Source organism: Empidonax traillii, unplaced genomic scaffold (assembly GCF_003031625.1).
Source record: "Empidonax traillii isolate 1590-97213 ecotype Southwest subspecies unplaced genomic scaffold, ASM303162v1 scaffold23:size2178997, whole genome shotgun sequence".
In the NCBI taxonomy this organism is placed as follows: Eukaryota; Metazoa; Chordata; class Aves; order Passeriformes; family Tyrannidae; genus Empidonax; species Empidonax traillii.
The window spans coordinates 369,295-392,721 of record NW_020955216.1 but is presented as its reverse complement, the minus strand read 5'-3'; the positions used below and the strand labels follow the sequence as shown (position 1 = coordinate 392,721).

At 40.7% G+C, this 23,427-nt stretch overlaps 1 protein-coding gene across 1 annotated transcript in view; it reads left to right on the top strand.

Annotated features, from left to right (window-relative positions):
• LONP2 (lon peptidase 2, peroxisomal) overlaps positions 1-23,045 on the top strand; it is a 31,744-nt gene extending 8,699 nt beyond the window's left edge. Inside the window, exons 8-15 of the mRNA XM_027902808.1 lie at positions 2,149-2,290; positions 7,505-7,655; positions 8,178-8,304; positions 8,681-8,814; positions 13,938-14,080; positions 18,136-18,343; positions 19,474-19,664; positions 21,476-23,045. Of these exons, the coding sequence (XP_027758609.1) occupies positions 2,149-2,290; positions 7,505-7,655; positions 8,178-8,304; positions 8,681-8,814; positions 13,938-14,080; positions 18,136-18,343; positions 19,474-19,664; positions 21,476-21,697 (1,318 nt within the window). The 3' untranslated portion in view covers positions 21,698-23,045. The remainder of the gene's footprint in view (positions 1-2,148; positions 2,291-7,504; positions 7,656-8,177; positions 8,305-8,680; positions 8,815-13,937; positions 14,081-18,135; positions 18,344-19,473; positions 19,665-21,475) is intronic.
• Positions 23,046-23,427: the final 382 nt, after the last annotated feature.

Sequence of the window (23,427 nt, the reverse complement as noted above, 5' to 3'; positions counted from 1 at the left end):
AACCCTAGAAAAAGTAATGAAATAAAGAATAACATCACATTCCTTGGCTGGTGTTCATAATCTGCAGTACTCAGTTTCACAAGTTACAAGGCCGAGGTTGATATCCACACACATAAATGGCCATATCTGCTTGTAATTTTAATATATTCTTGTGGGTTTATATGTAAATACCTGCAGGGCCTGTTTTACCAAGGACTCTTTTGTTGAGATGAGTTCCATAATAACCTTGGAGATCTTCAGTCTTTGTTTAATAGTATAATGAAATAGATGTTGGTCCATCTCTAATAAATGAAGATGTGTCATGAATTTAGACTGTTAACACCTGTTTGCCTTCATTTAGTTTATAAATCAAATATATTTTTTAAAACTGGATGAGACACAGCTCAAAATTGTTCAGAATTTAAAAGGATCAGGTAGAACTTTGTGTATATAAAAACACAAACACTCATTAAAAAAGTGTAATGTCTTTATGCACTTGAGAACAATGTACCAAACAAGAAGAATGTGTAATGCTTACCTATTTATCTTATCCTGTTACTGGCATAAACAGAATATTAGAAGTCAGGCTGCATTGGCTCTGAAGCTTATAAAATTATTCTCTAGTGCATTGAGCACCTTTTCATAAAACAGCCCAGACAAGAACAAAACCAGCACCAGCAAACAAAACCCCAAACAAAGAAACCCCTCATAACAAGAAAAAAAACCAAAACCCCAAAGAAATGCCCAAATTGCTAGAATGGGTACTTCAGTTGCACTGGCAAATGATTGATTTCTGTGAACTTCAGCTCTGCTCCAGTCTAGTATTTTTCTGATAGCATTTTATAGAGTCTTCCATTCTTTTGGCAAGGTTGTCCATGTGCAGATGGAGGAGGAGATGCTGTAATAGCTCCCCTATGCAGAGTCTTGATCAGTAATACCTGTCACACAGAGCAATCCTCAGTGACAGGAATCCACTCCCTTGCTGCAGAGTAAGGCTCTACACAGAAGGGCTAAACCATTGCATGCTGGCTGCTTGTCTTTAGCAGCTGCCTCCTGAAGGTGGTAGGAGGCAAACTGAATTTCTCTTGCATTGCTGGTTACTTAGAAGGGCTTAAAAACTTTTTTACTTTTGCTCAGATTTAGAATTAAGTACAGTAACTGCAGTTTGTTTCCTCAGTGGTTAAATGTTACATGGAACTAAGACCATTGCTGTGTGGTTTGGGTTCTGCTTTTGTGAGGGGGTTTTTTAATATTTAAAGTTGTCTCTGGTATCTTTTGAAATTACTCCCATGGTATTTTTGGTTTCGTCTTTGTAAATGTCATCCTGTTTATTTTGGACTGTAGTAAAACAGATCATATGGCTAAGCAGGCCTGTTCTGCTTGTCTGCTCTGTGAGGGTCATGAGAGAGATCCAGTAATTCAGCACTTAATATACCTCTTTCTTCATAAGTGACCAGAATTTCCTACTCTTAATTATGGTATTTGGAGTAGTTATGGTACAAGCAGAAAAGGCTGTGATAAATGCAGCACACAGGGGATATATGCACATAAAATGTATGTTGTGGAAATCAGTTTTTACTGATTTTGCTGAATAAATTCAAACTTGTATTTTTTTGTTAAATTGCACTGTTTAACTTTTCATATATAAAGGACATAGTAAATACAGTTATTTTCACTGAGTATTGAAGTATTCTCTATATTCAGTGGACATTGACAGTTCAGCATAATTGGAATTTTCCACTGATTTGTAATGTGCTGTTTGAACTCTGTTGTGGTGATAAAATCCCAGTATTGTAATTATTAAAATACTAGTGTTATGAGGTTCCCAAATCTGCTTCTGCTTGTTCTTACTGTACAAAGATGCCCATACTGGCACATGCAAAATGCTTGCAAGCATTGAAGTTTGGATATACTTTAATGCGCGTGGTTATCTTTGCAGACCAACGAGTGCACCATGGAACTCAGATTTTCACCTGCTGCTAAAACTGCTTGTATTAATTCAGTTGTATATTGCACATTTTTATCAACTAGTTCCCAAAAGTTTTGCAGAAAAGGCAAGAACTGTTGCAATACAGCTTGTTCTGGTGTTTTCCTTTGAGTTTGGTTTCCCCTGCTGTTCCTGCCCCGTTCCCAGCTCAGCCCTGATTCCCTGTGCTTTCCTCCCCCCAGGCGCACCTACGTGGGCAGCATGCCCGGCAGGATCATCAACGGCCTCAAGACTGTGGGGGTCAACAACCCCGTCTTCCTGCTGGATGAGGTTGATAAACTGGCCAAGAGCTTGCAGGGGGATCCTGCAGCAGCCTTGCTTGAGGTAAGAGGTGGTAAATTGCAAGCTTGGTTTCATTTGTATTAAAAAAAAGAAGAATTAAAATCCCGGACGGCCTCAGAAGATTCGCCGCGCAAAGGGATGACCTGACAGTGTCAGCTTTGTTATTCAAACATCAGCTCCTGAGTTCTGACATCGTTTGATTTCTGTCCATTACTTGGGCACAATGCAAGTGCTGTCACAGCTATATAGGATACCATAAATCTCACTGAGCTGTACTTAAACACAAGGGTGGATTTTGGGGTGTTTGGTATATTTAAATACTGTTCAAGCCTTAAACATTATTTACTTGGGGGACTTCAGGACATTGGTTTTTAATGACCAAATGTTGTTAGCTGAGAAACAAGTGTAGAGCAGCCAGACTTTTTCAGGTTTTCGTTTTCTTTCTTGGAACAGTTTTAATGTATTTTTGAAGGTTTTGATGTTATCAGCTTATACTGGAGCTAAGCATTTTATCCAGTGGACCGTCCATATGGACTAGTTGCATGTTCTTTTAGGAGCGTTTCTTTAATTAGAGTTGTAATTAACTTTCTAAACTTAACTTTTCATTTAAGTCACAGATCCCCACTCCATGACTGATTATGGTGAGGTGAGTCTTAGCTTTCCATGAGAGGGAGTTTTTCCATGAGTGCATTTTTTCTGAAATTCTGGGGTTTGGACTAAGATATAAATGTATCTAATTTTGAATTCCATGGTATAGTTATTTTATCACAAAGGTTTTAGAGATTTTAAAGTTGCCTTGCTTAAAGACACAAGTAAAATCCAGGAGATCCAATTCAGGCCTGGCAAATGAGATACTGTTGGAATATTTTGTAAATCCCTCTACGTGTTGAGATGTTACTGATTAGGTTAGCTGTTAGGTTTTCAGGAGGCTGAAACTGGAGTGATTATGAAGAAGATGAATTGAGACCTGAGCCTTGCAAGCTTCATTTGTCACGTAGCTGAGAGCAGTAATGAGTTGTCAAAACGTTCTTTCTGACTTCTATTTTCTGGAGTGTGACATGATATCCCAGAAGCATCTCAGTTGTCAGACTTAAGGTGTGGTAGCTTTGGTAGGTGGGGATGAAAGTGGTTCTGATAATGTTTGCCTAGAGTAATTCTAATAACTCTTTTGACTGACAGCGCTTAATGCAGTGATTTAAATATGAAAAATTCTACTTAAGGTGTCATGAGCTCATCTGGATGGTGTGTGACATTCTGCAAATGAAATGTCAATTGGCATTCTACAGACGTCATTATTTTCTTCCTGCTAGACTGCAAAATTACTGTTTTGACAAGGCCAACTAGTTCTTTGAAAATCAGAGTATGAGCAGGCTGTGGTTTGAGAGCTCTGTTTTGATCTTTGCATGTTAACATGAACTAGCAGTAATTTAAATGTGCTAGAAAATGGCATGGCTTCACTTCTTCAGCTTTTAAAAATGACAGTTATGGTCCTTTACCTGGGTATTTCTCACATGTGTAGTACACTTTTCTAGGGTGCACAAAAAGCCTCAAAATGCAAGGAAAACAAGCAGGAGAGTGTAACAAATACTCACAGGCATTTTCCTTCTGTTTTCGCTCATGGGATTTTATTTACTCTTGGTGGTAATGAGCTCTGTGTCTGGGTTTGCTGATATTTCTTTTGTCATTTGTCCTCTGGATGTTTGAACTAAGCTCTCCTCAGTCTAGTCAATGCATGGATAAATATACCTGAAAATCAAATTTTGTTTGCTGGCTGTTGTTTGTGAGGCAGTGAAAATCAGTAACACCTCAATGATTTGGCATTTCTTAGAAGATCTACATTGTTAATTTTATTCAACCTTTGCTGCTGTTTCTAATTTATTTTCCTTCCCTGTCCTGCAGTAGAGAACAATTGTGTTCTTCTTTCATCATGTCAAGTTCATGAGGGCAAATAAAATTTCTTTTTTAATTAGTTGTGTTTGAATTTTGGTTGCTTTGAGATGTTTCTGTTTTCCATATTTGAAAACCACCTTCTCAGTGATATTCAGCTCAGCTCTTGCCCTGGATTTTTCCAGCTGAGGCTCATCAGGTTTGCTTCCAACTGTCTGCCTGGGCTGCAATCTCTGTGTAAGCCGTTTCTAATTGACCATTAGTTGCATCTGGAGAAGTAATTGCTCTATTAACCATGTCTGGGCTGCTCCCCTGTGAGATCTGTATATCCCTCTACTGCTGGCTAAACATCCTGAAGCAGGTGCTTTACCTCTTCTAATGGAGAACTCATGTCTGGACATAATAGCTTAATTTTCATCTGCTTTTTGTGGTTTGCGTTGTTGGGAAGTCCATCTGGAACAAGCAAAGGTGGCTATTATGCAGGAGAGCAAACAGTAGTTGGTGGTCACCTAACTGGTACATTTGTTTTCCACACTGCTGCTTGTTGTTTGGTGAGTGCCATCATTAAGTATAAAAGGCACATCCGTTTTTCCCTGATGGGTTGGTGTGTTAAATTATCCCTGTCTACAATGGGATATATTCAAGGAGAAAATTGCCATAACCTTGTGAGCTGGGAAGCAAAGCTTGATGTTTGATAATTGCCAGATATGTGTTTGGTTCTAATGCTTCTGCAGAATTGTTGCTTAAGCAAGACAGAATGTCTTCCTCTTTCCAGTTACTGTTCATTAACAAGGGAATATTTTAGTCTAAATTTAGATGACCTCTGTTAAAAACCAGAAGAAAACAGAAATGGATCCAAATGCCTGATAGTGACTATTTGTATGCAGGAAAATTAAACCAGGAGCAGAGCCAGGCAATTAAATGTTCATGGAACTTATTCTGGATTTTGTGGTAATAAAAAGCTGTTACAGAGAAGTCTTTGTGTGCATGTGAGCTGTTGGCCGTAAATTAGCCAAGAAGTTTTGTGCACTGAATGTTCTTTTTGTACTTAATATTTTTGTATTAGTCGAGTATCTTTGAAAACTTTGAACTCGAACTTTAGCACAGATACCTCACTGAAGAACAGTTCTATTTGTTTTGGAAAATCCGTTTGAAATGCATAGGCGTGATACTGTTTTATGTCTTATTCTAAGAAATAGTTACCATGACAAAGAAGTGTGAGTCCAGAGAAACTCTATTAGTTATTAAAAAATCTCAGATAATTCACATTTTTAGATATAATCTGAGTTGGCTTGGATTACGGTTTCATTTACCTCTGTTGGATAGTTTTGTTTGCATATGAGTACAGCATCAGTATTTTGTGTATCTTTGTAAATAATATAATCACCAGCTTGGCATTTAGTAGGATTCATAAGGATTTCTGGTTGTAGACTAGGAGAAGGAGAGAAACATGCCTGTAAATTAATGTGATAAAATACCAGTTTGGTCTGTCAGAATACATTGTTTTCCAGCAGCTTTGGAAGTAGTTGCAGATACTTCAGGTAATAGACTGGAATTCTGTGGAAAAACTGTTATCAGTGTTAAGAAAAAGGGAAGGTAAAGCTGAATTAGGATTTGCTGTTTAAATCAGTTTTGAAAAATTTGCAAGAGTAGACTTTGAAAAGGCAACTGATACTTGATGCAGATCTGCTTTCTTTGAAAGCAATTTGTAGATGCTGTGCTTGGATTCACTGCCTGTTGTTGTGTCTCGCTGTATTTTAGGGCTGGACTGTAGGGCTAGTGGAGGTGAGGGACATCTCTAACTGAGTGAATTATGCATCAGTGGACTTGGCTTGTCAGGAGACTTCAAGGCCTTTGCCTTCACTGGTAAAGAAGGGAGTAAATGACAGCAGCTGCTTGCTGAAGAGGGTAAGAAAAGCTTTTGAGTAGCTTACAGCCCGTGAACAATGGCATTCACTGAGCTCCAGCCTTGGGCTTAGAATTTAGGCGTTTGCTTTGGTGTGTTTTAAGATTTCACTCTTCAGGGGAACGTGTAACTCGTGTTTTATTACAGTTGCAATACATTTCCAAATACTGCTCTTAAATCTGTGCAGTACTTCAGAATGAAATCAGAATTTATCCTGTTTTTTAAGAAGCTCTGCTGTGTTTCTGGCATTCTGTAAAAACAGTATTTTCCTAGTTTGCTCTGATTGTAATTCTTTTCTAAAGATTTTTTTTTTTCACTTTTCAAAGCCTGAACAGAAAGAATTTAAGAGTAATGAAAATTCAGAGTTGTTTCCTTTATGACCATCTAAGCTCAAGTTCAGTTTTTTTTCTCGTTATCATCACTGTTCTTGTCTATAATTCAAGTCGTGTGCATTCATTTGGGTGTAGGCAGATAAATTATTTTGACAGTGGTGTGCTATTTCTCAGGAGATGCACAGGTCCCATTATTTGTAATGTGAGAATTATTCATGTTGGTGTAGCACTGATAATTCATCATTTGGGGAGGAAAAGTGTGGCAGTATTTTAAGGGGTTGTGAAGTGAAGGTGGTTCACAGGTGATAAGAAGCCAAGTGAACATTGCTGTATACAATGAACTTACCATTTGTGGCTCTGTTACAAAAACACAAACCAGCATCTTAGTACCATTTTGTTTCACATATGTATTGAATATTTATCACCTGAAGTGCAAAACCAGCTTATTTGTGCTTGTTTAATTTTGTCTCTGATTTTTTTTTTGGGGAAAAAAACCCACAAAAATGCCAAGATTGTGTTAGGCAAGCCAGGGCTCAGCAGGGGTCGAGGCTTGCATGGGATGTCATGGGCAGTGAGATCTTGTGCTCCTCCGGCAGTAAAAGGCTGGCCAAAGCTGAATGAGCAGGGCAAGTGATTCAGGGACAGCAGAAAAGGCTGGGATTGTGGTATTATCCACAGGGAGGTCTCACAGGTTGGTGTGCTCAGAGTGAGAAGAGCTCCCAGCCCCAGATGAAGATCAGAGTCAGGGATTACTTGAGAAAATTCTGCTTATTCCATGAGACCACGTGGGCTGCTTTTCCAAGGTTGCTGAGAGTCCTTGAAGGGCCACTCCCTGCCATGTGTACATGGAGGTAGAGCTTGTGGGAGGTAGTGGAGGGCTGGAGCAGTGCTGCAGCCGTCTTTGGAAAGGGGAAGAAACAACTGAAGGGGAAACAACAACTTTTGGTTTGCGTGTGGTGGGAAATGTAATCACAGACTCATCCGAGCGAGGCCAGGCTTTAGTATGTTCATAACATATTCTGTGAACGTAAAGGCAGATTTGACAGATTCAAATGGAATATAATAAATATGTACATGTTTTATTTATTCTAATTGAGCAATTGCATCTCTTTTGTGTTCACTCTTGTCAAGGTGTTGGATCCAGAACAAAATCACAGTTTCACCGATCACTACTTAAACGTAGCCTTTGATCTGTCCCAAGTCCTTTTTATAGCTACAGCCAACACTACAGCTACAATCCCACCTGCTCTGCTGGACAGAATGGAAATTATCCAAGTTCCAGGTAACTGCAGTGTTTTCATTGAAGTGACTATTGCGAATCCCCAGATAATCAGGGTGTTTTTCCTGAAATGAAGGGCAGTTCCTTAAGGAAAGCCTGCCAGGAATCTGAAGTGCCTGGCCAGGATCATTAAGAGACTTGGCAGGATGCCTCTGTTGTGGGCTCTGTCATGAGAATGACACTTGGCATTGCCCTTAGGAAAATTCAGTACCAGGTCTGTGGTGATACACTGATACATTCTGAAATGATACTTTCATTCACTGATTTGTTTCTGTTCTAATAGCCTGTTGCTGATGCCTCTTTTTAATATTCTAATGAAGAAAGGGGTCTTTGAAAAACTAAAATTCTGTTCTTGTTCATGTGAAGTTATGAATCACCATCAAGGATCATACCAACAGCCTTTTAAATTATAGCTGGGGGTGGTTTTTGTTAAATGCAATCAGATACAATTATAAAAGGTAAGAATTTGATTATATTGTAGTGTGTAAGCAAAAAGATTAATAAATACATGCTTTTTCTTTGAAGGATACACACAAGAAGAAAAAATTGAAATTGCACATAGACACTTGATTCCTAAACAGCTTGAACAACATGGCCTGACTCCACAGCAGATACAGATTCCCCAAGTAACCACTTTGGATATAATTACCAGGTAAGTCTGTTCATTGCTTTCAGTTTAAGTAACTTCTTTTTTTTGTAACTAGTAAATCAATTCATAGTGTGATAACCTATTGTCCTTAATAGCTTCAGGAGTTCACCAGTTGGTAAATTATGGAATTCTTCTTTCTTTGGCTTTGTGTCACTGCTGTATAAAGGGAACCATCCTTCCTTCTGTAGAGAATTCCTTGCTCTTGCTTTCCGAGTGAGGCTACAATTGTTGACACCATTGTTTATTAAAGTGGTCCAAGGTTTCACTGCCTTCACGTCTCCTTTTATTTGGATGTGTTTTTAGTAAGAAAGTGTGTTTGCATTGCAAAGATCTGTCTTGCAGAGAACCCCCAGCAGTAAGGCTGTTGTCTGTGCTGCAGGTACACCAGGGAGGCAGGAGTGCGGGCTCTGGACCGGAAGCTGGGAGCCATCTGCAGGGCAGTGGCGGTGAAAGTGGCAGAAGGACAGCACAAAGAGACAAAGCCAGAGCGTCCAGAAGTGGGGGAAGGAGAAGGTCTGTATCTTTTGCATCGTTTATTAAAAAGGGAACTTCTAATATAGTCACTAAGAAGCTAATTTAACAACTTCTTCTCCTTGTTTATGCTTCTTTAAAGGGTGTTCTCAAAAGCATTGAGAATAGTGTGACATTATTATTGTGCATGGTTCAAGTAGTGCTGAATTGTGACTTGGGACATAATTTCAGCCTGCCAAGTTGATAATTGAGAAGTACAATGGATCTGTTTTGTATCTTAGGGATGCAGTTATGATTTACGTATATTTTTGTGGTTTTTTATGCAAACCTTTCACTTATTTTCCTGAATGAAAAACCAAGTCAAACATAGTTATTGTATTTAAAGAGGTTCTTTAACTGTGCTGTGCTTGCTCTACTGGCTCAGAACTCAATCCTGTTATTTTGTACTCTGAAATAATTGTCTGCTTGAAGACCTTTGAAATGAGAAAGGTTTGGAGGCTCTTTGTGTGTGTTTTTTAAGACTACACTTATTTGAACCCTCGGAGCTTTGGTAACTTCTGAACATCAGTAAATCTGTTCTTGTTTCCCGTGTATACCGTGTTTTATCATTGCCAGTCATCCAACAGACTGAAGAAAACTAAACATGAAATTCTCCAACAGTGCAAATACTCAGCTCACTGCTCCACCAGTAAAGGCAGATCCCTTTCTAGTCTTGAGATAGAGGGGGGAAGGAAGAAGGGCCCATAGTCCAGTTCCTGTGCAGCTGGTGCCTGCTCCCTTCTTCATCCCCACATGAGGGTTCTCTTGAATGAAAACGAACATCCACGCAGTGTCTGCTGAAGGATACCATGGAGAGTGTAGATGGTGGTGCTTGTGTTCAGCCAGTTGCTGGTGGAGGGTGTCACTGTACACAGCAGTTTCTGCTGCAGCTTCAGAGTGCTCATTGCAGCGCTGGGTGTCTGCAGGAGCCCTCAGCGTAAGGTCAGTGTGAAACGTGAAAGGACAAAATCCAAACCTGAAGTTGGACCTTTAAAATGTGGACAGGTCTTAGTCTATTAAAACCTGGCAAGGAGGGTGTTGGGTGCTTCCTTTGTTTTTTAAGGACTGAAGTGAGTTCAGGTGATGCTTTGAGATGAGAAGTCCTTCCAGTCTGTCAGAGGATCCTGGAAAGCCAAAACTGCAGAATGGTTGATTATTTTTGCTCCAGGATATTCACAAACTTAAAATACTAAACAGAGCCCTCTCTATTGATGTGATATTGTGAAATACTTCCCAATTTAGTTGATGTGGAAAAAAACTATAGATTCTAACATCTATAGAGCTGGAATAGTTCTGGTCTGGATTAGAGAAGGACAAATAAGGAGAATCATTATCTGTTCCTTTCAAACAAGGCAGTGTACAGGTCTGAATGGTGCCCACTCCTTTTAGAGAGTAAATCCCCGGGGAGGAAATATAGTCAATATTTGTACAAGCAGTGGTATTAATTAGAGGGGTATTTGAAGAAGAATTTTACCCACAGTACAAAGTAATCTGTCTCTGAAAATCTGTTTCTTGATGGTCTGTCAGCTTTACCTTGCCTTTTTTTCCTAGCTCAGTATTTCCCTTCTGAAAATTGAATCTTCTTTTATCTTGTTGAGTTTTCTGAGGTCATCACAGTGTCTGTGGAAGCTGTAATAGCAAAAGATTGATTTTGGCTGTGTTTGCTTAAGCGGATTCAGCTCAGTTTTCTCTGAATGTATGGCTTAATAACAGTGAACTCTCACAGTAGCAGTGGCTGTGAATGATCCTGCAAGTTTAAATCATTTCACCTACATTAAAAGAAGAGCTTTTAAGGTGTATTTATTAATGCTTTCCATTTCTATTATGTGCACCTTCTCTCCTCTGTGATGGACTTTTCTGAAGACAAACACTGAGTTTGCTGATGCTTCTGGGATACCTGGACTTGCTCTTGGACCTGAACACGGAGCCTCTGTGCTGTGGTGGGCAGGCTCACAAGCACCAGGCAATATCAGGGGCACGTTTTTAAAGTATTTCCTTGTATTGAAGGGCAGCTGTGTCTAAAATGTGCTTCAAAGGTTCAGTGCAATTGCTGAATAAAAAGAAATTGTCATTCTGCTCTCCAGGCCTTCTGATAAAATAAATGAAAGGTAGGTTCAGAGCACAACTCATGGTACTGTAAGAAGAAACACTTTATTATTAAGGCAAATAACAAAAAGGAACTGTATTAGACATCTCAATCCTGCAAGAGAGGTATTTACCATGTCAAAATTAGCACTGTACTTGCAACTTAGGTATTTACGGTGTTAAAATTATACACTGTTAAAATTAGTACTGGACTTGCAACTTACCAAAGCTAAATGAAAATAGCAATCTGAGTGCTTCAGAAGAGGGCAAAATGTTAGTGCTTTGGGTTGACACACAGCTTGGAGTAAGCCCAGAAGAGATGAGCTGTGAAGAGTTGCCTTTGTACTTCTGGAGTGGAAACTGTTGGTAAGAAAAAGGTGGTGTTGAATAAAAGGGAATCCGAGGGACAGGTGGCTCTATAGTTTAACTGTGGTGTATTATGAGACGTGTATAGAATGGTGCAGTCTGCAAAGTGTGGTTTATTTTGTACTAATAAGGTGCTTACACTGCTGTTATTTTTAGCACACTGTGTCCCTTGCTGGGAGTGTGTGACAGTAGGATCCTTTTAAAAAATATTTTTGTTTAGTTTTCATTCTATCTGTTGGAAACAACCAAGTATTCAAAACAAAGCTTGTAAATATCTCCAAATACTTGGAAGTAGATGCAAATAATGGAATCTGTAGCCTAGATTTATTTCCTTGGCATTTTTTTCTCGTGTTGATTAGAGGACATTTGTGCAGTTGTGCATCTTGATGATGAATTTTTATTTCATGTAATGAATGACTCTGGAAGAATAGTTAATCAAGCTGTTGTCTCTTAATAGTTCCATTTAGAAGTATTTCTTGATTTTTTTATTTTTCTTTGTCTGTAAAAAAGGACCTGTAATTCATTTTTGCTATACACATTTGTCAGTTACTGATGTGGGATTGAGAGAACAGTTAGTGCCTTGACATGTCCTGAGTTGGGTGTGGGAGAGGGCAAGCTCTAGCCTTGCCTTGCTGGCTAAAACATAATTTGTGTCTGGTTTGTAGCATATCCAAACAGTAGCGTGGTGCCTGTTGTGCTTATTCAGCTGAGTGCCTTGTGGCTTGTGGGTTGGAGTAAAAGTTAAGAGGCATTAGGTAGGAGAATCACAGAATTCCCATCATCATACTGGTTGTCAGATTATCAACTCCAAGAGGAGCACCTGTTTGCAGGGCTCTGTAAAGATCAGGCTTTTGACACTGTTTGATGGTGGGCTCCGAAAATGGAGGGTACCTGCCCTAGCAGAGCTGATGCTGGGAGATGATGCTCTGTCAAGCTGTGTTCAGCACTTCCCAAAAATGCACGAGTGAAGCACAGTGGCAGCCTTGTCTTGCCTTCCTGCTCCTTTGACTCCTGAGCTTTGTGAAGAAGTTGGCAAGTGGGGCAGTGTTGGTTTGCATCAGTCACTGGATTTGTACATGAACTTCAGCAAAGGCAAAGGGAGTCATTTTTCAGCCTCTCCAGGGAGTCATCCTTGTGTACAGTAACACCATCTGATATTTCACTGCAACACTATCTAAGATTTATGAGACACTCCTTGAATCTTTTGACAGTAGACGAAATTCTAGTAGTCACAAAAATATGTGAAACTCTCCTTCCTATTTTAGTGCAACTGCCTTGAGAATACAATGCAGCAGCTGTGCACTAAGGCACCATATCATGAGACAGCAGTTGAAACCCAGAGTGAAAAATGATTTATCTAATTCAGACCTGAAAGGAGATTTAGGATAGGTAATATTTAATAACGAAAGGTGATTAAATCAGAATTCTATTTATGTTGAAACCAAGGCTTTGAAAGTACCTAATTATTTCCATAACCCAGTAATAACAGTGCAGTTTTCTACTCCCTGTGAATGAAACAACACATGGTTTTGAGTTTAAATGCAAGTTTGACTCAAGTGGTCAATGTATTTGGGTAACTTCCCAAAGTCTGGTGCAGGAGTCTGGAAGCCTGGTATACATTGCTGTATAATACAGACTGTGCTTTAAATGTGGATCGGGCCTGTGTGTTTGGGGTGGGAAGAAATGTCTCCATTGTGTGCAGGATGCTTTTCTCAGTGGCAGGGAGGCACTGCTGGGAAACTGCCACAGAACCTTAGAAACATCTGGATTATCCAAGTATTTTTCATCTCTCTGATATATGTTTCACTAAAATAATGCTTTGGGCTCTCGAGAAAGTGGTAATGAGCCTTTTGCATCTGGATCAGATTCCTTGGGGAAATGACTCCCTGCTTGCATTCTCCCTCTGTGTGCAGTCGCTGCAGTGAGTGCACAGCGTGGGCCTCCTGCAGAGGATGTTTGAGTTCTTGAGCTCAGTCATGCAAACAGGCTGGGCAAGCTGGTCTGAGACCAGGCTGGTCTGAGACTTTGATATTTCCAAGGTTCCCACTGCAGTTCCCTTTTGTACAGAAAACATGTTTGTGGAGAGAACAGAAATGTTAAGGCAGTTTTGCTGAGAAAATTGTATAGGTAAGAAATACAATCGTGCTGTAAATGAAGGAAGGGAAGAGCCCACTTCTGAAGCCATAACTGTTGTTTTATTTATGTGGTCCCTTCTAGATGACACTTGAGAATATTGCATTCAGGAGTCTCCAGCTACATGTTTATAAGGGGTTTAAACCCTTCCTGAGGAGTATGATCTTTAATGTCCCTTGCAGCCCAAACCATTCTGAGTCTATGAAATACTGCTTCTGTGCAGAAATCTGATGAAAAGTGCAAAGTCCTAAATGAACTTAGTGTGTTCTACTATTTAAGCAGATGAGTTGCATTTCTGTGAGGGCTCTAGATTTAATATTTCCTTTGATGAACAGTTAAGAGTGTATTTAGGCTTAATAATTAAATGTGATGCCATAGATGGCATAAACCATAGATGGCTTAAACCAAAGATGGTTTAAGCACATTTTAATTTATTTTCTGAGCATTTCTTTAAATATGTTATTTTTCTCTGTCATGATTTTTTAAAACTCCTCTGTCTAGAAAGACTGTTACAAATCCTAAATTAGATTTTCTTCTCTTAGATTGCAAAGAGCATGTCACAGAAGATGCAAAACCAGAATCCATCAGTGACACAGCTGACCTGGCTCTGCCACCTGAAATGCCGATTTTAATTGATTTCCATGCTTTAAAAGATATCCTGGGGCCACCCCTGTATGAAATGGAGGTAACATCCTCATTTGTTTCTGCTTGACTCTTGTTTCTGGCTGCTTTGACTAGTTGTGTATTTTATTGCTATTGACTGAGTTTATACAATCTTAACTTCTTTAACGTTAACTTCTTTTAGTAACAGAGCTGTTTTTCTTTGTGTTCCAGCCAGTGTGTTTTCACCTAAAGAAGTTTTTGTTTTCTTTTAGCTCGTGGTACATAAATAACCTAATGCCATGACTTTCTGTTAGCAAAGATGCCTGGAGCTGTTCTGTGCTTAAGAATGTGGTGGTGTTTTTTCAGTTTATAACAGCTTTGCTTTTGTTTGGGGGATGTTTGGTGGTCTTGGGAAAGAAGCCAAAAGTAGAACCCAGGAATCTTGTCTCTGCAGCAGCTGTGCTAAGGACTGTCCCACATACCTCCTTAAAGCCAGTCAGCATTTTTGGGTATTAAAGCCACTTCAGTTTGCACCAGAAGTTCTCAGACATTCTTTAGGTTAATGCGACTCTCAGCTATTAAAATGCTTTATGATCAGTCAGGCACCTCCAGCTCTGTTCCTCAGTAGGCATAGTCCAGAATTTTTTTCTCTCCCCCATCTGTGCATTGCTTCATTCTGTGGAAATGCCCTCACTTAAAGGAATTTGGTAGTTTGGGATTCTCTTTTCACCATTTCCATTGCAGTTATTCTCTGCCTTAGTTGAGGCCTGGGTGAAGTAACCGAGTGTCAGTGATGTGACAGGAAACTTGTCCTGATGAAACACTGAATTTTTCTTTATTGTGGAACAAAAGGTCAGTAAAGCAGTAAGTTATGGAGAAAATTGAACTGAAGGGAAAACTTGCAGAAGAGACAAACTTCTGAGAACTTTCCTCTTAGAATTCTTTTCTCCTGGATCAGAGGCCCAGACTCCAGTGGGATTTGGAGAGCAAGAAGGGGACAAGATATGGAGGGGAGGCAGGGGAAAGCAAGTGCTTGTTAAGGAATGAGTCAGTTTTCAGAACTGAGCTGAACTGAGGCTTTTGGATATGCAGGAACAGATATAAGGAACAGACAGAAATGAGGAAACAAGTTGTAAGCCCAGCTCCTGTCTCTGGCAGGCCTTTCAGACTGCTGGTGGTTTTTCTGCTGTGTAAGTCTGCAGAGTTTGTTTCCTCTCCACGTCTGGCCTTAAAGCTTCACCTTTGACCTGCATTTTGCCATTTCTCAGTAGCTGAAACAAAGCCACTGTGTCAGTACCTGGAGGAGAACTGAGCAAATAGAACTGAAAACATGACACGACTTAATTGATCCGTTGTCCTTGGGGAATACCCGAGCACAAGAGATTCATCTGTCACCTTTGCAGTGCTTTGCTTGTCTGTTTTCTGCACTGCTCTCCCAGCACAAAGACATGACAGAATATTCAGCTCATACTTGTAGGATTAATTCATTTATCAGAAATAAATAATCTTATGTGTCGCCCCACAGAACAAATGTTGGAATAAATCACATAGTGAGGCTTTGAAAGAATAATCTTGACAGTTTTAAGTGTAAAAAGATTTAATGAAATGTTTCAGCACCGCATGCTTTTGGGGGAAAGGATTTATAACACATCCAGTGTGTTAATAATGAACTATTTATATTTTTGGCTTGGATTTTTTTTTTTTTTTTTTTTTTTAGCTCAGGTAACAAAACATTACTGGCACCACAGGAAGGCCCGTCAGGATTAGTTTATATCCTCATAATGGGAGTGAAGTTGAAGGGACAGAAGCTGTAGGTCAGTGAAATTGCCTGTTCTAGGAAAAGAATAAAATAATAGCTCTGTTTCGTGGGACGGGCACACTTCTAATTAAGGAATAAAGGAGGTTCTTTTAGAAGCAAAACCTGGATGAAGGACAGGTTTAGGTGGGGGTTTTTATCAAAGAACTACCAGTCTTGTGGTGATATTTCTGGGAAATCCTCCTCCCTCAGAGGGAAGCTGCTGTTAATGTGCTTTGCCAGCAGTGATTTGCCAGGAAATGAATCAGAAGAGGAGACTGGAAAAAGGTTGGTAGAGTCAGGTTGAGAAAACCTGGGAAGGATAACAAAGATGCTCAAGGCCATCGAGTAACTGAACTGGTTCTCATCATGCCATTGTGAATCAGCAATTTAATACCTTTTTTTCCATTACACTGACTTACAAAGCAACTCCAAAACTGCAGACAACGTCTCTTTCCTTTATCTTGGAACAATTGTAAATGTTTTAAAATAAATGTCTGTGCTGAGTGTTAAGGTTTTAATTCTGCAGTGTCCAGGCAGCTAAAATGTATCTGATGGTATGTTTAGATTAAAGCTACATCACAGCTGGGTTGGTCTCATCTACAAAAATTCTCAAAACCCAAGACCTAAAGTCAGTAAAATCATCTCCATCATCTGACAGATGTGACCAGTCATCAGCTGATTCTGGAGGTCATTTTTAATTGAAGTTGTGGAAAAAGTGTGAGAAAGTATTTCTTCTAATTTAAATTCATCTGACTTTGGGTGAGAAGAAATGATTCAGAGGTGCCAGGAGTGACTGAGTCTTGTGGAGCTCCCTGTGCCACTCCACAGGTGTTTAATGAAATATAACATACTTTCCTCTCTGTCCTGTGTGTCTGTGTGTGTGTGTTTGGGGATTTTCAGGGATCTTTTCTGCAGGCAGATGTCAAACTGCCAGGGCATTTTCCATTCCTTTGCCTGTCACCAGGCCTCAGGTGAGGCTCAGCTGAGGAGGTCACAGGGCGGGTAGTGCAGTCTCTAGGACAGCAGGAGAGGTGGCTTGGCCTCTGAAGCTGCCACCTGAAAGGTCACTGACACCTACTACACATCTGGTTTCTCTTACCAAATCTCACATTACTTGCGAATGTAGGAGGAGGTTCCTGCCTGGTCTGAGATGCAGGAGGGAGGTGATGTGTCTTTAGAGCCATTTGTTTTTTGAACTGTTGTCACATTTGCAGTTTTCTGCCCCTGAACTCTCAAACAGTGGAGTCAGTCTGTAAAGTGTTTCGAATTGATACACAAGAGTCCAGTCCAGAAAAGCTGAAACAAAAACCCCAAACCACCAAACCTTGTTCATTGCTACTTTGGGGTGGGAGAGGGTTTGGACAACAGCTCATTTTGTTCATTACATCTGAAATGTTTGAAACCACAATGGGCTGCCAAAATATGTGATTGTCTCAAGTGCAAAGGAGAATTCTCCAGTGTTGTTGATTTCAGTGTGACCAGGATGAACTGACTTTATTAACCTCAGTTACTGAGATAATCAGAGTAAATATCTCCAACTAACAAGATTCAGGGAATTAATATAGAAACTAATGTTAGTGAAAGTGAAAATGCTTGATGAAGTATTTTGATACCATAAAAGTGAAACACCATTATGTAAAATTTGAAAGGCTAGAAAAAACCACAGCCATTTTAGCTAAATTATGCTCATAAAAGCAAATGGCATGATGTTGTTCCACATGCACAGATAACCAAGAGCCACAGGAGAAGGGCTGTGTGGCTTCCTTTGCTTTAGCATGGTACAAGTGTAGTTACTGACTAATGGGAGTCTGTCAGATTTGCCATCCTCTCTCCTAGTTGTCCTGCACCACATTCACTTCCTGTTATTCACAATTGTTTGTAAATGTTTGCAGTGAACATCAGTGTGTTTGTTGCCTGAGTTCAGGCAGCGCAGACACCTTTAAACACTGGAGAGCAAAACTCTCTTTTTCACACGAGTACCAGCCAGGGCAAATACACCTCTAGCAGATGGGTTAAGTCACATAAACATTCAATCAGGATTGACTAAATACTTGAAGTCCTTTGAAGGGAAAGATTCTTGTGTTTTTGGGGGCAGGGAAGGTTCCAAGAATGATACACCCAGATGTTTGCCATTGCCTTGAGCTAAGCTGCCACGTACAGCTCCAGTTGTGTAATTAGTGTTTACACATACCCAGAATTACTGCTGCATTAAATGGTAAAATAAGAGATCAGACACTTACCTTAACTTTTGTGTTTTAATGGGTACAGCAACTATCAAATTGGTTTCGCAGTAGATTTTTTATGACTGGTCCTAAACCGTTTCCTGTGTTTTCTCTCAGGTGTCTGAACGCCTCAGCCAGCCAGGAGTGGCCATAGGCTTGGCTTGGACTCCCCTGGGAGGGGAGATCATGTTTGTGGAAGCGAGTCGCATGGACGGGGAGGGGCAGCTCACCCTGACGGGGCAGCTCGGGGATGTCATGAAGGAGTCGGCACATCTGGCCATCAGCTGGCTGAGGAGCAACGCCAAGAGATTCCAGCTCACCAACGGTGTGTGGGGCTCTGTGCCACAGCACTGCAGGGCAAGGATTAATACTGCAGGGAAATTCAGTGTGCTAAAACTTGGTGTTAGTCACTAATCCAGCAGGTTGTAGCATTGCTGAGTAACGGGGGGAGTTGCTCATGCTGGCTGTGGAAATGCATTAAGTGTTGCCATAACAGAGAAAGTTTTCCAGCCATCGGTGCTGGTGAAATCAGCTCCAGAGTTCCTTTGTGTAGCTCTTTCCTGATTCCTGTCGAGCTGGTGGCACACAGGTCAGCGTGGGCAGAACAGGAGTTGTCACTGCAGGCCCTCCCACCATGGCCAGTCTCTCCCTGCAACAGCCTGGAAGGCTGGGACAGCCTCGGTGCCAAAGTGCTTCTCCTGAGTGGTGGCAGACTCTGCCTCTTACTCATTTTTACACTTGAGCTTTCCAGCAGTACTCTCATGATGTACATAGGTACAGAAGTCTAGTTTTTATCTAAAATGAAGACACAGATTCTGTTAAAAGTATGTTTTTATAGTCGTTAGGTTTTAATATTTTGAGAATGTTCGGTTTGTATGGTAGCTGTTGAACTACAGTGCAATAGGACTCTGGACAAGAACGTTTTAACTCTTGGTTTTTTGTTTGAACCTCCCAGGAGTTGTGGAAGTGTGCTTTCTATCATCATCTGAATAGGCAAATAACTGTCCAGTATGTGTCATTATTTGTGGAAGTTTAGATAGGTTAAAAACCAAAATGGAATTAATGTCTGAAATGCTGCAGGCATTACCTGTCGGTTCTTGTGGAGTTCTGATTCTGTGGTATATTCTCTGAAAATTGGCAGTTATGGTTTGGGACATAAAAATTCTATTTATCTACATTAATCCCTACTCTGAATTTGCCAGCACATGCAAATGCTGAGCTTACTGGTTAATGTGTTCCAGTTTTTTTCTAGGAATCTGGATGCAGGAAAGCTCATTGGGTTTTCTTTTTGTTGTTTTTTTTCTGGGGCGTCTGCAACATCGTGTTGTTTCTTTCAGCCTACTGTTAAAAAAATAGTGCCAAGGCTTTTAGTTCTTGGTGGGCTTTTAGAATAAAGACTGGGAACAAAATGGGTTTAGATTTTTAACATTGAAACCATTCTTTTTTTCCCTTAAGCTTCTGGAAGTTTTGATCTCCTTGACAACACTGACATCCATCTGCACTTCCCAGCTGGAGCTGTCACAAAAGATGGACCATCTGCTGGTGTTACCATAGTAACCTGTCTTGCTTCACTCTTCAGTGGGCGGCTGGTGTGCTCAGATGTAGCCATGACAGGAGAAATTACACTGAGAGGCCTTGTTCTTCCAGTAAGCATCATTTGAGAAAAGAGCTAAGTTGTATTAATTCTCCCTATTCTGGATATAAAATCTGTTTACAGGCACTTAGAAAAGCAGGGTCTTGCTGGATCATTCCTCAGCAGCAATCCAGTCTCTTTGGTGCAGTCGGGAGGCTGATGGAAGCCAGCCTGCTGCAGTGCTGTCCCGCTCCTCTCCCTGCTTTGCTTTTCAAGATAAAGCAGCCTTGATTTGGTTTTTGGGCAAAACACATTAAGACGTCTAGTTAGAAAGAAAAACCTAGAAGTCTTAAAATTCAAGATGGGTCCAAAATAGGTATTGCAATTTCTAAATGTGCTCCCTCAGACTATCAGTACAGAACTATCTTTGGTTCCTTTGAAAAGTTGTTTCTTAAAGCTCTCACAGTAACTGTGTATAAGTTACTCTTGAAACCATCCTGCATGCACCTATTTTTAGATTCTTCTTAAATGTTTTTCCTTGTGTACAGTTCAGACAAAAGATGTTTCCATAAAGCTTTTTATGGAAAAAAGCTTTTTTATGAAAGCACGAGGGCAAAGGAAGGTTTTCAGACAAACACAGTGTAAAGTGTCAGTGGAGCCTGGCACAAGTGATGAAGCAGAGATGGGAGTTATCATCCCATACCACATGATGGAGAGGAGGAGGAGGATAAAGTAGGAAAACAGAGACAGCATTTTGTGTCCTGCAGAGGAGGGTAAAGCAGGGGGTACCATGGTGAGGTAGCAGAGGAGGAGGAGGATCTCTGGAGGTTGTTCTGGGGACAGGGAGCCAAACAGGACAGGCTGTGGTTCAGGGTTCTCCTGGGCCCTGCATTAACTGGTGAAAAGATGCCCAAGCTCCCCAGAGTGTCTTCAGCAGGGAGTGACCACACTTTGCCTGCTGTTAAAGGTGGGTGCAAAGATCAGGTACCTGTAAATGTTAAACCACATTTACCTTCTTCCTGAACATTGTCTGAGATCTTGCTGTTGTGAGTCGCTGAATTCCTGCCAGCAGCTGCCCCTGCTGCAGCCCCAGGGTGTGCAGGGTGTGCAGCACCTCCGGCCCAGCAGGGTCACCGTGGGGGTTGTGGCCCAGCCCTTCGTGCTATAACACAAGGCTTTGCTCTCCTCTAAAGTATTGTGGAATTACGAGTTTTTTCTGCAAGATGGTCTGTAATTAGGATTGGAAGAGAGTTCAGGGGAAGAAGCTACAGCTGTGATTCGAAGCAAAACTAATTTAACCCCCCTTTTTACAACTCATTACCAACCCAGCCAGGTGGATCAGTGGAGCAGTGCCTGTTGTTCTGGCACAAAGCACCCCTCTAGTCTTGGAGCACAGGTTTGCATTTCTGTGCATTTTCTGTTGTACAATTCAAGTTATTTATTGTGTGACTGTGCTTCCTTAGGACTTTTTTCCTCTAAATCTAACACTGCCTTTTTCTGAAAAGCCTTCTGTTCTAACACACGATTTCAGCACACCATATGAAAATGGAGTGAAGGCCACCTCAGTTAAAAAAAATTCCTGAAAAGTAATGACTTTTCCACTATTGATACTCTTGTATCTGCACTCCTAGATTAATTTTTCCCTTGTTAGTAACAGTTACAGAAAGAATACTAAGCATATTAACATATTTCCCTCATTAAAGCACATAATGAGCTACAAATGTGGCTGCATTTTTAATTGCTTTCTTAAATTACTGGGGGAGGCAGAACCTTTCATTAAAATTTAACTCCTGATGTGATGCTGCAATAATTCCTGTATTAGATTAGTGTGACTGTTTTTAAATATGGTTTTTTACATATGGTTTTATTTCCTCCCCTTACTAGGTTGGGGGAATTAAAGACAAAGTCCTGGCAGCACACCGAGCTGGCCTGAAGAGAATTATCATTCCCCAGAGGAACGAGAAGGATCTCGAGGAGATCGCGGTGCACGTGCGGCAGGACCTGACCTTCATCCTGGCCACCTGCCTCGACCAGGTCCTCAACGCAGCCTTTGAGGGGGGCTTTGCAGTTAAGCCCAGAGTGGAGCATTTGAACAGTAAACTTTGAGCAGCCAGGCTGAGATTCCTGCTGTCTCAGATTCCCTGGCTCGTGATCTCTTCCAGCTTCCTGTGTGCATCAGGTGTAATCAGGAGTTAAACCGGAGTGTTCCAGTGGGGTGTAAATGCAATCAAAAGGCAAATGTTGCTGCAGCGTTCACAACCTGAAACCGCATTTTAAAGGCTTTCGCTTTTCATCAGCAAAGAATCTTGAAAAAAAATACTCATTTCCTGATAGAGTCAAGCATGAGAAAATTGAAGCTGTTGAGAAAGAATTCCTTGGCATATCTGGAATGTGTAGTATGGATGTGGCAGCAGCTGGTCCCACCCTCAGCGAGGGCACACCCACAAAGAGGGAATAAGGTGCAGGGCTGGGAGAGCTGTATTTGCAGCAAAGGCAGCAGGAGAGACTCAGAGATGGGCTTGTAACAAAAAACTGATTTAGCAGGAGAATTTACCTATTTGGAGAATAATAATTGTAATAATAACAATAATGTGCTAAGGAGCAGTAGCATCAGGGGAAAAGTAAGGCTTTTGAAATCTAAAAAACATGCTTAAGGGATTTGAACAGAAGCACTGTGGTCTAAATTAAGTTAGTAGGTTCTTTCAGCACTTGGTTCTAGTTTGTAGCGAGGTCACTGCAGACATCATTTTTCAAACCCAAACAGAGGACGCAATGCCAGAACTGAAATGTAGGAATTGCTGGGTAAGAAGGGCAGTAACACACGAGTTCACATGTCCTTCCAGCAGCACAGGGGAGTGGCAGCCCTGAAAAAAAAGCCTGGTAACATTTTGGAGGGACAAACTACATGTCCTTTATTATTACTAATACAAATAGACTTGATTCTAGGCTGCCTGCGGTTGGAGGTGAGCCTGTGGAAATTAAATCCATTTAAACAATGCCAAGAAAATAATGAATCATTACAGTGCATTCAGTACTGCACACTGTGAATAATTGATAGTTCAAGAAGTCTGTCAGTCTCCCCTCTCAGATGATGGCTTTGTCTCTTCTCTTGAACCTCAGGGAAAACTACATTTGTGTGATCTGGGCCTTTGGCATTGTTTATACCAGTCGACCCCTGAGCAAACCTCCTATGTTGTTACATTCTCCCTTGTTCATTGGTTCTAAAACAAATTCCAGTGTGCTCAGGAAACACAAACTGTACCAGTGCCAGCAGCCTGTTCTAGAAGCAGCCTATAAATCAAAAGAGTTTGCTTTGCTTTCGTTTCCATCGATAACAAAAGCTGATTTACCTGGAACATAACAGCACTGATAGAAATATTCAGTGGGAATTTCTGCACCTGTTTTACAGAAGATTTCACAGAAGACCTAATCTAATAAAATGATAAAAATAAAACCCCCTTTTGTGTCACTATTTTAAGAATTCTACATCATTCACCAGCCAAGTTCCAAGACCACGGGCAACACAAAGAGTTTCAAAACACGTTCTGCCTTACAAGAAACTTACAGGCAAAAAGTGCAGATAAACTACACCCTGGGTAAAACTCCAGGCCAGAATCATCACGAGTGTGTTGCTGCTTTGCTTCTGATCAAACCAGGAGGGAAAAATCCTTAACCAAACTTAAGCCAGCTCCAATAACAATCCTGCACTATTGGCACTGGTGAGAGCACAGACATGCACAGAATTCCAGCACAGTCTGTTTATACATGCGGAAAACAAACCTGCATTTTTTTTAAAAATAGTAAGGACTATAAAAAAAGAAGTTTCCACCAGAGCA